General features: G+C 58.6%; 1 protein-coding gene across 1 annotated transcript in view; it reads left to right on the top strand.

Annotated features, from left to right (window-relative positions):
- The first annotated feature begins 1,393 nt into the window (after positions 1-1,393).
- ANGPT4 (angiopoietin 4) overlaps positions 1,394-11,761 on the top strand; it is a 40,275-nt gene continuing 29,907 nt past the window's right edge. Inside the window, exon 1 of the mRNA XM_047069768.1 lies at positions 1,394-1,705. Coding sequence (XP_046925724.1) covers positions 1,394-1,705 — 312 coding nt within the window. The remainder of the gene's footprint in view (positions 1,706-11,761) is intronic.

Here is an 11,761-nt window from a genome sequence, read left to right as displayed (position 1 = left end):
CTTGCCCCCCCCACCTCCCACCCCTGCCACGTCCCCACAAAACAAGTCCTGTCCTGCTCTCCTGGGCGATACATGCTAGTGGGTCGGGGGAGGGGAAGTACACAGTAACTATGACGCTGATAACAGCAAAAGTATTTAGCACTCACCCTCCGCCATCCCTGCTCAAACTCACTTAATTTTCACACTCTGTGAAGTGGGTGGTGTTATTTTCCTCAGTTCGCCAAGAGGAAACAGAAGCACAGAGAGGTTAAGCGACTCGCCCAAAGTCACACAGCTGGTCTAGCCAGGATTTAAACCAGGAAACAGGTAAACAAGCGAATCAGAAGGTCTTCAGTTTCCAGGCTGAGGACTCACATACATTCATCGTGCAAGAGATGGGGTCTACCCCGCTGGGGCAGGATGTGGACGCATAACATCGTCAGCCGGCCACCCAGGAGCCGGGGCGGGGGAGTCAGCCACCTCTGACCCCAGGGCTAGGAGAGACACTTCTTCACCAGAAGCTATTCTCCAAGCAATCCATATCCCCCCCTCCAGCCAGAGGCAGTCCTAGAACAGTGTGCCCCAGGACAGGACAACCCCTCATTGCTGTCACATCTGCTGAGCAGGGCCACCCCAGGGCACAACATCCCCCAGGCCCCACGGGAGAAGGGAGGAAGGGAGCCAGCTCCCTGCTGGGAGCGCCGACTTCCCTGGCCTCGCAAGGATTTTCTCTTTCTCTAGAAACAGATTGGACTCTCTGCCTCCTTCCAAGCCTCACCCCTCTGCCCCCCTCCTTTTGCTCTCTCCGGGGGTCACTTTGCTCATGTTCCAAGCACTAACATGGAATCGGAGTGTGTGTGTGGGTGGGGGGGGAAGGTAGAGGGGGAGAGGGAAGGGGAAGGGGAGCTGAAACTTGAGATCCCAGCCTTGGGGGCGGGGGGGGGGAGGTTGGAGAGAGACAGAGAGACAGACAGAGACAGGAAGAGAGGGTTCACCCGGGTTTGGTTTTCCGAAGCAGGCAGCTTTGGGGGTTTGGTGTTTGTGTCTGTGCGCGTGTGTGTGTGTGTTGTTTTCTTTCTCACAGGGAGGCCAGGCCTCCCCTGGATAGTAGATAACTCAGAGGCGAGGCCAAGGCCAAGCGGGGAGAGCAGGCCTGGTGCACGGAGACCGGGCAGCCTCGGGCAGGAGTGAGGAGGAAGGAAGGGAAAGGGTTAGGGGGTGTCTGCGGGGGCGGGGAGCAGAGGCGGTGGGAGGAAGCCGCAAGTATAAATAGCTGCCCTGGCTAGAGCTCGGCCAAAACAGGGGTTTGCAGCTGCGGAGGCTCGGTGGGCAGGCATCCCGGGCCCGGAGCCGGGCGGAGCGCCGGGGTGGAGGGGCTCTGACCCGACACCCCTCACCATCGCCGCATCTCCGGATGCTCTCCCGGCCAGCCATGCTGCTGGGCGGCCTCCTCCTCGCCGCGGCCACCGTGACTGTGGCCCAGCGGAGGGGGCAGGAGGCGGCCGGGCGCCGCCGGGCGCACCGCGTCCAGCACGGCCAGTGCAGCTACACCTTCGTGCTGCCGGAGCCTGAGCCCTGCCCACCCGAACCCGAGGCCTTCGGGGGCTCCAACAGCCTCCAGAGGGACTCGCCCGCTGCCGCTGCACTGAACCTAGGGGACTGGCCGGCCCAGCGAGTGCGACAGCTGGAGAAGGTGCTGGAGAACAACACGCAGTGGCTGCAGAAGGTAAGGGCGGGGCCTACCCAGGGGGCGGTGGGTGGCACGGAGGCCTGTCCCCACGGACGGGGGGGGGGGGTAGCGTCCTCCCCAGAGGCCTTCCCCGGCACAAAGGCCAGGCCCAGGTAGCCCTTGTCTCTGAAGTGTACAGATTGGGGTAGTGAGGAACAGAGAGGGGCAGGGATGGCCCTGGTGCCGCACAGCAAGGCTAGGCAGGGTCAGAGCTGGAAACCTGGCTCCCTCACAGCCATTCATTCGCTCATCCAATAGAAATCCACGGAGCTCCGATCACAGGCCTGGCCCATCCTGGGTGCGAGGCATGTAACAGTAAACAGAACAATACGTCCCCTGCTGGACTGGTGGGGGAAAGAGGCCAGAAAGAGATGTGCAATAAAAATCTGCTATGTGAGACAGTGAAGGAAGATGAAGGCGGGAAGACGGCAAGCAGTGGTAGGGTGGCTATTTGAGGTCAGGTAATTTGAGAGGACTTCTCGGAGGAGGTGGCGTTTGAACCCAGAAAGCAAAGTAAGGTAACTGGAGCGGCCCATGCAGGTACCTGCGGGGAGGGCGTTTGCTACAAAGGGAGCAGCAAAGGCTGTGAGGTGGGAATGCTGTCAGGGTGCCTGGGGAACCGGGGGTGACCAGTACTGCTGGAGCAGAGAAGGACGGGAGAAAGGGGTGCACCAGATCTGAGAGGGGAGGGGAGGCAGGTCGTGTCGGGCCTTGGGAGCCACGGGGGGGACTCTGGCCCTCTCTTGCTCTGAGCATCAGAGCCAAGTGCATGGCTTTGAGCAGGGGAGACACCCCTGATTGGCTTTGAACAAAATACACTGTAGGGGGCAGGGGGCAGGGTGCATGCGGAGGAGAAGGCTGCTTAGCCACCGGGCAAGAGGTAAGAGGGGCCTGGAGCCGGACCGGGCCGGGAAGATGAGGATTTATTCTGACGGAGGAACATCGGTCCTGCTGATGAATTGGGTACTGGGTGGCAGAGCGTGAGGAGCTGAGGACACCCCTCGCTGTTTTGGCCCAAGGTCAGGGCCACTCTAGGGCCTTCTGCCTTCGTGCTTAAGTCGACACTCAGCACCCGCCGTGTGCCAAGCCTTCAACAAGGCACCGAGTACAGAGACGAATGAGGCAGGTTTGGCCCTGCACAGGCATGGGGGCGGGAAAGGCGTCCCGTGGGTTCCAAGATCAGGTTGGCAGGAGCCTCTAAGAGGCGGCAAGGAAGGGAGAGAATAAGCCCCGGGCCGCAGGTGCAGAAGAAGGTCTGAGCAGTGGCACGGGGTGGAGGGAGGTAGACTGCTTCCTAGAGCCTTCAAACAGATTCAACAGTACACGGTGCCTCTCCAAGCATCAGTGCCTTCTTACTCCTTGGTGTCTAAATTGCTCAAAGCATGTGCCCAAGCAGCAATGTCCACTCCCCTGATAACGTGCATATTTACTTAATGTTTTTGCGCATGTACCCATATTAATATACGTCCAGGGCATAAAACAAAATGAAATGGAAACTTCCATTTTCAAAAAGATGATGTACGAAATCATGTTCGTTGAAGTTCTGATAGTTTCCCCTGCTTTCCGAAGGATTGCCTTGAGCACACCCTGGGTTCATCCATCCCCAAGGTGGAGAGACTACCCTACACGTATCCAACCAAACTGCTTTGTGCATACTCACATATACACTCGTGTGCACCCACACTTAACCTCCTGTCTTATTCTTGCCCGAACCATCTAGCTCCTCAGCCCCCAACTCACCATCTTCTCCTTGTCCCTTGCCCACTTGCCCTCCCTCTCGCCTGCCCTGTCGGCTTGCCACATCTCACCCCTAGATCCCTCCTGAGGGACTTCTTGGCCTCACGCACTGGAGCCAACCCAGTGGGGGCTCCGTGCTGCTCTGAAATCTGTGTGTTTCTGGTTCCACGAGGGCCATTTCAAACCTCACCTCCTCCTCAAGCCTCCGTTTTTATTGTCCCCCACCCTCCCACCAGACCAATGACCCCCTGCTTCAATGAGAAATGAGGACAAAGGGAGAGCCACTCTTCAGCTGCCTGCCCCACACCTGCAGGTTCACCCGTACGTCCACCAGTCCCCAGAGCCTTTCTCCAGCTCAGAGGGTAGGGGTTCCTCTATGGGCCAAGGTCACTCTTCCTTTCTAGATCCCATCCCCCTTGCAGCCCCTGAACCTCCCCAAGCCAGCTGTCCCCTTCTGTACTCCCCCTCTGCTGATTCTTCCCCCTTCAGTGTTTAGTCCCATATAAGTATCTTCCATGGTTAAAAGAGAGAGAGAGAGAGAGAGAGAGAGAGAGAGAGAGAAAGAAGAGTAGAGCAAACAAGCCTCTTATCCAACCTACACTATCTGACTTCTGGCCTGGGTCTCAGAAGTCCACACACTCTGCCTCCACTTCCTCACATCCCACTTACTCCTTCCCCCAAAAGTCACCTCCCACATCCAATGGCCATGGCTCGGTCTTCATCGTACTTGATCTCCTGACAAATTCAATGTTGCTGACCAGCACCATCCTTCCAGAAACTGTCTCCATCAGCAAGCCCTCATCCACCAAGCATGCCTGCTCTGACCTACCTCCCTACCCCTTCCCCTACCTTGCCCCACTCTGGGCCACCTCCATCTCCTACCTGGGCGGTCATCATGGCAGTCACCCTGGGCTCCCTGTTTCCACCCTGGCCCCCACAGTTCATTCATTCAGCAGACAGAGGGGTCCTAAGTTAGATCCTGTGCCTCCTCTGCTTAAAACCATCCTGGGACTCCCATCTCTTTGGAATAAAAAGAAAATCCTTAGTCCCTGGAACACTCCTCTCCCAGATGCCCACATGGCTCACCCAACCTCCCTCAGGTCTATCCTTAAATGTCACCTCTTTCGAGAGGCCCTCCCTGTCCACCCCATTTAAAATAACCCTCTGTCACTCTGTATCCCCTCAACCTGGCTTTGGTGTTCTCTCTTAGCACTTATCACTACCCATTCTTAGAGCATTCCTGTTGGTCTGTGCCCTCCAGGAGGGCAAGGATCACATCTGCTTTGTTCACTACTGAGTTCCCAGAGCCCAGAACAGTGCCTGGCAGAGGGTAGGTGTTCCAAACGGCTGCGGAATGAATGAACATATGGGTGCGTGACCGACCCTGAGTCCCTCCAGTCGCTCGGGCCCTCCCCCACCCTGAAACGCCAGTGTCTCCCAGGACTCTGTCCCTGCTCCTCCTTTCCACTCACACTTCATGGCACTGCCCCCAGGGCTCCTGCAGCACCCTTTCCCACCTGCCCCATGATGATGCCAAACCGGCATCTGATGGGTTCCTGAGCCCCTAATCCGTGACCCTGACCCTGCAGATGTCTCCCCTCCGAGAGCCCATGGTGCCTCAACCCTGAAGCTGCCTGACACTCAGCTCTTCCCTCCCTGCCCAGCTGTCTCTGTTTAAGGCCTCCTGTGGCCCCGGGGATGCCCTCCGGCCCCTAGGCAGAAGGACCCGTCCATCCTGTGGCCTCCGCTTCTCTCCTCGTGGTATATCCTCCTGTCTCCCCAGCTGCCTCCCTACCTCGTGCGACCTCATCCCCTCCCTCTGGCTTCTCTACCCCAAGCCTCACCCTCCCATCCACCTTTGACTCCCCCGGGTGCCTGGCGCTCAGGCACCACTGGCTGAGCCAAAGGAAGCATTTAAACCGGTGACTTTCAGATCAGAAGGGCACCCAGCCCACCTCTTCCACCTGTGGCACAACGCCCTCTCCAGACGTCCATGGGGCGCCGTGGGGCAAAGAGCGCTGTTGCAGGAGGCAGGCTGACCTGAGTTCACATCACGGTCTGGCATTTACTTGGCTGTGGATGAGCAAGCCTCAGTTTCCGTATCTGCAAAATGGGAACGTGTCGGGGGATGGCTGGGACGACCACGGCGACCGCTCCCACGCCGCTCTCAGCCTGCTGCCCGGCTAGAGCACGTGGTTCGTGAGGACACGGGGTGGCCTACCTGCGCCGGGATGCAGTGGACCGATGGGCTTTTATTTAACTCAGCCGTATCTCCAGTGTGAGCCCCGCACTGCTGGGTGAGGGCAGCGCACTTGCGGACGAGTCAGTCCAATGGTCCCCGTCCGATAGCCTTGGGGCTGGGAACATCACTTGTCCATGCTGGTGGGCCCCAGGGGGCCCCCAGTCCTGCCTGGTCTCTGCTGGGGTCCAAGCAGGTATCTGCTCTGCCCTCCCCTGGGTAAGGGCTCCTGGGGTTGAATGCCCCCTTCATGCCCCTTGGGCTGGGCGTATCTCAGAGTCTTTGAAACTCAAAGGCCTCTTCTTGGCTTCTGCGGTAACATCCCAGGAGTGGGAAAAAAAAAAAAAAACGAGTCTCAAAATATTCTGATCTAGAAGCATCACTAATTACCACTACTGCCATTAGGGATTCCTGGGGATGAGCAGAGATGTCCGGCTTCCCCAGACTGAGCTCTAGGCCAGATTCCCATCATCGGGGTGGCCGCAGAGGAGACCCTCTTTGCTGCAAGCGGCCAGCGGCCAGCCCCTGCTCAGCCCATGCCCCTGAGTCCTGCCCCTGTCCCCCCAGTGCACAGGTGAGGACACAGGCCAGGGAGGGGAAGGGACCTGCCAGAGTCACCCAGCCGTGACAGCCAGCCCAGGCCCTCCAAGCCCCAGGTCCTTTCTCCTGACTCTGGAGGGTGTCAAGGAAGTGAGGGAGGCAAGGATTCCCGAATCCCAGACACCCAGTTGTCTTCTCCCAGCATGGAGCTGGCCCGTGTCCTCCTAAGCTCAGAGCGCAGGGGGTGGCGGGGGGGGGGTGGCGGGTGTTTGCGGGAAGGTCTGCTCCCTCTCCCCCTTCCTCGCTTCTCCAACCCCCTTACCCCACCCCTCTCCCTCTTTCTACTCTTCTCCCCTTCCTCCACCTCTCTCCCCTCCCCTCCTCCCCCCTCCCCCTGGAAAGCCTCTGCACTAATGACTCACGTCTGGAGTCTGCTATCTGTGGGCCGCTCCTGGCTCTGCCCCACCCCCTCATCTGGGTGGAAAGCTGAAGCCAGGACTGTTGAGGGGGCGGGCGAACAGGCAGACAGAGCCAGCGGCGGGGGGGGGGGGGCAGGCTCCCCAGCAGGCCGTGCGGCACAGTGGTGAGTCGTGTGGCCTGTGTGACCCAGTGTGTGTGATGCGCTCAGGGCTTCGTCTGTGTGATGAGAGAGTTTGACGTGGGCTTCAGAGCGGCAGAACCAGGCAAGCATCTGCCCCCAGCAGGTGCCCAGTGAAGGGTCACTCTGGGCTGCTGTCACCCCGTGAGCGGTGGCCCCAGTCCCCGCCAGGAGGTGCCCTACTCTGCCGTCTCCCACCCAGGACCCATTCTACAGATGAAGCGAGTAGGAAACCCTGGGGCCACAGGCAAGCACGCAGGCTCCTCGACCCACCCCCGGCACCTGAGGGCAGCCCAGCTTCAAACCCCAGAAACGTGGGGCCCTCCACTCTCCCTCCTGTACCAGTGACAGTCGGCCATCTCTGCCCATCTCCCCACGTGTCTCTGCCTCCCCCTTTCTATCTCTGTGTCTCTCTGCCGCTGTGACTCTCTCTCCTGTCTGGCGGCATGTCCCTGAGGTCTCTCCCTGTCTGTCCCCAACCCCCCCGCCCCGCCCCGGCCCTGGGCCGGCTAGCCCTCCCATATCTACCTCCCTGGTTGTCCACACACTCTGTCCACCCCAGACGACTCAGCACACACAAGCCAGATGCCCAGGGCCCACCCCCCAGCCGGGGTGCTCAGCCGGGGCCCCTCTCTCTTCCCTTTCTGCACCCAAAGCCAAGCCAGCAGGGGTGAGGGGCCGGATAGGATCCTCTCAACCTGGCCCTGCCCCCAGCCTCTGCTGCTCGCTCCAGGCCCCTGACGCCAGACCTCAGAACAACTCAAGCCCTCAGCCCAGCGGTTGGATGCGGGTCAACGGCGCATCCAGTGGAGCGCAGCGTGGGGTCCTGGCCCAGCCCGGGACCCTCCCAAACTGGCCCGGGACTCCCAGCTGCCCCAGCCCCCCCCCAGGCTGCCCGTAAATTCTTGGCATTTTCAGCCTTCGGCTATCCAAACAAGAAATGAATCTCAGTTGCCGAACAGAACGTCTTGGGGTTTGATTTCCTAACCTCACCGCTGGCTGCTTTCTAAGCAGTTTGGGGCTGAGGGGGTTGGGTGGGGAGAAGAGCATATGCTTCTTAGAGAAATGGGGTTATTTTCCCAAGAAAGGAGCCTAGAAATGGCCGGCACAGATGCCCTTGACCTAGGGATGACCCAGGGAGCCCCAGGGCCAGCAGCCCCGCAAGCCGCATCCCCCAGAGGGACAGGTTTATTTTTTCAAGCACCTCGGCCAGGCCAGCCCATGGGGGCAGGGCCCTGAGTTTCTGGTTCTTTCTTCCTAGGCCCCACAGCTCAGCTAGGCTGGGATGTACCCAGACCCTCTCCTCCTTGTCTCCTAGGGCAGGAAATGTGAGAAAACAGACCCCAGGCCTGCCCCCTAAGTCTGCACCTCCACCCAGACTCTGGCCTCGGAGCGTTTGCTTAACCTCAGAGTCAGCTCTGAAATTTCTGGAATGGACCCAGAGTCGGGGGTGGGGTGGGGGGGGTCACGTCCCAGCGGTGCCACTGACCAGCTGGGGAAGCCACCTGCATCAACTGGTTCCTCTGTAAAGCGGAACTCAAAACACTCGCTGTGCCTCCTAGAGAGTGTGTAGGATAAAAGCAAGATAGGTCTCATGGCCAGAAAGGGGGAGGTGAGGTTTACTCTCAGGCTGGCTGCTGCCAGAACCCACGCTCTCAGCCCTGAGGCCAGTCTCCTGGCGAATAAGCAAGACGTGTCCCTTGTGGCCTGGTCCCTGGAGACCCAGCCGGGACCTGCAGAACAGACAGAGTGCTGGCCAGTGAAAGGGAAACTCACGGAGGCTAGATTTTTCCCTTCCCCCACGGGGCCTTTAGCCAATGAACCTTCTTGAAGGCTCTTCCGCCAGCATGGACAGCTCTCGAAAAGTTGAGGGAACCCAGAGCCCCCACTTGAGTGTCCTCATCATTATGTCCCCCCCCCCCGCCCCCCCCTTGGCCAGGGCCTGGGGTGAATCCCACAGAGGCACAGCACGGGCCGTGGAGCCCACCCGACTCAACTCGACTCCCAGCGTCTCCGCTGCTCGTGGGCTGTGTGGCCTCAACCGCTGGGCCGCTCTGTGCCTCGGTTTTCTTATCTGAGAGGCGAGGAAAGTGATAGAAGCCGCTTTGCAGGCTAGGGTGATTCGACGAGTTAGTGCGCGCAGGGCGGGGCACAGCGTCCGGCTGAGTGTCAGGGAGGGATGGCGTACTTGGGACGCGTGGCCCAGCAAGGGAATCCGCCGTGGTGGCAGGCCGGGAATTCGACAGCGGCTTCTCCACACCTTGCCTCGTGTGAGCTCAGCAAAGTCCCTTTGCCTTCTGCCCCGGCCTCAGTGTCCTCATCTGCAAAATAGGGACCATGGAAACAACGACCTCGGATGAGGACAAAATAGGGCAAAACGTATGCAGTGATGTGGTGGGCGAGGGGGTGCCCACAGACCCTTCAGGAGGCTCCCCTCCCCTCCCCTCTCCTCCCCTACAGAGGAGCAGAACTTCTGAAGCTTAAGCCGGCAGAGCCTCGTGACCCTTCATTCCCGTCTCCAGTCCATCACTCTTGGGTCTTTCCCGACGTTTGGTGCAAACGCTGGGAATTGGGGAAGGGCGTGAAGACACGGAGGGGGGAGAAAAATCACTGGTCTTCCCAGTTCCCTGGTCATCTCCCAGTTAACTTCTTTGCAATTCGTTCTATGCATTTTATTTTTTTTTTTTAATTTTGTCTTCCTTTCTTTAGTTTATTTACCTGTTTTCAGAGAGAGAGTGAGAAAGTGCAGGCACAAGCGGGAGCGGGAGCAGAGCGAGGGGCAGACAGAGAGAGGGAGGGAGAGAGAGAATCCCAAACAGGCTCCGCACTGTCAGTGCGGCGTCCGATGCGGGGCTCGAACCCACGAACCTCGAGATCGTGACCTGAGCGGAATCCAAGAGTCGGACGCGTAACTGACCGAGCCACCCAGGCGCCCCCGTTCTGTGCGTTTTAAAATTTTACTGAAATGGTTTGGAAGTATGAAGAGATAGAAACAAATCTAATAAAATTCCTTGTTCCCACAACCCAGCCGAAGAGAACGTTTAGCTCCTGCCCCTCTCCTGTTTCCTTCCCCCAGGGGAGACAGCTACCGTGAGTTCAGTGTTGGTAACCTTTTACCCCGTGTCTATCCCTCCCCAACCAATGCATAATATTGGTTTCCTATATAAACAGCGTCATGCCATTTTCATTTTTCTGCGGTTTGCTTCTGTTCACCCAATCTTATAGCTGTGAGGTTTGTAGCTCTGCAAAGGCGGGAAAGGCCGGAGCCTCAGCTTTTCCCTCTGTAAACTGGGGACAGAGGTACGCTCATGCCTGGGTTGGCCGTGATGCCCAAATGACGAGCGCCCGCCAAGGTCTGCGCGTGTATCTGGTGCTGCTTCAACTCACGGGGAAGTAGGAGGTGCCGTTTCGGTTTCTTCTCTCTTCTGGGGTGAACGTGCTGCTGGGGCTTTCTGTGTGCTGGGCACTGCTGTGCATGTCCTACAAACATCGGTCCCTGAGATTTCACAACATCCTAAAAGGTGAGGACTGTTGCGATCCCCTTTTGTTATGGGGAAACTGAGGCCCAGAGAGTTCACGGGGCTAGGAAGCGAGGGAGGTGGCTTCGAACCCAGGCAGGGGCTGGGTCCAGACCTCATACTTAACCACCACACGGACTGCCTCTCTGTGCCCCTTCCCGATTGTACAGACGGGTACCCTGACCCTGGGCGCGGGGAGTGACTCAACTACGTTCACCCCAGAGCCCGTGGCAGGGGTCGGGTCAGAACTCGGGCTTCCTGAATCCCAGCTGAAGGCATCTGTGTCTCCTCCCCTGTAGCAACAGGATGCACCGTGTGTCACGAACCTCGTGGAAAATTAATGCATCTTTACGGTTATTAAGTTCTGGGGTTGCATGCAGGCAGCTACGAGCAGGCACTGCACACACACACACACACACACACACACACACAGGTGAGAACATTCATGTCTCCATTTACCCCATCACCCCTCCCACCGACGTCTATTGAGAACTTGCGGTGTTAGGCACTGTGCGGGGCTGAAAATTCAGCAGTGAGCGAGAGAGACTCAATCCCTCCCCTCCAGGAGCAGCGGGAGAGACACCAACCTAGTGATTTCTCATGTGTCATGATCAACCATGATACGCACTGTGAGGAAGTCCCCACCTGTTCTAGGGATAGATAACGGGGGGGGGGGCACGGAGGCTTGACCGTGATGGAGGAAAGGCACCAGGAGGAAGGACGGAGCTGAGCTCTGAAAGGTAGACTGGTCCTTCTCAGGCAAAGAAGGGAAAGGAAAAACATTCCAGGCATAGGGAACGGCAAGTGGGAAGGCCCCGAGGGAGAACGAACGAGGTGATTTGGAGGAAGTGAGAAGCGTTCCTTGTGGCCGAAGCCTGGAGAGCCAGGAGAGTGTGGCCAGGCTGAGACTGGAGTGCTCATCAGGGGCCATACCAGACCTCTCTGGGCCTGACCCTGCTCTCAGGGATCTTAGGTGCTGGGAACCATCGTAGCCACGGGGGAGAATAAGGGCTCATCACATAGGCCCCGTTGCAGACACACCTTCCAAGATCAAGGCTGAGACGCAGACGACTACAAAGGGATAGCGGGACCTTGGGAGGCCGAAGGCCCTGGTAGCTGGTTCACATCCGAGAAGCACCCCAAGTTCGGACAGAAAATGCAGGCCTAGCTCCCCCCCACTCTATTCCCCATACCCCTCGTCTTCCTGTGGCTTCTTTGCCTTGGACAGACACCCACCACCCGAGAGCAACACACACACACACACACACATACGCACACGCTCAGAGGTGTGGCTCTGAGGGTAAGACAGCCACAAACGTTCCACAGATAACGGTGCACCTACTATGTGCCGGGCACTGCGCTAGGCCCCGGGGCCAGTGAACAAGACGGAAGAATCCCAGCCCCCGGGGAAGCACAGATTC

Source organism: Lynx rufus, unplaced genomic scaffold (assembly GCF_022079265.1).
Source record: "Lynx rufus isolate CCGP_SWC_20201006 ecotype Redwood Valley unplaced genomic scaffold, mLynRuf1.p SCAF_8, whole genome shotgun sequence".
In the NCBI taxonomy this organism is placed as follows: Eukaryota; Metazoa; Chordata; class Mammalia; order Carnivora; family Felidae; genus Lynx; species Lynx rufus.
The sequence above is the reverse complement of the archived record's forward strand: the minus strand, read 5'-3'. Positions and strand labels throughout refer to the sequence as shown.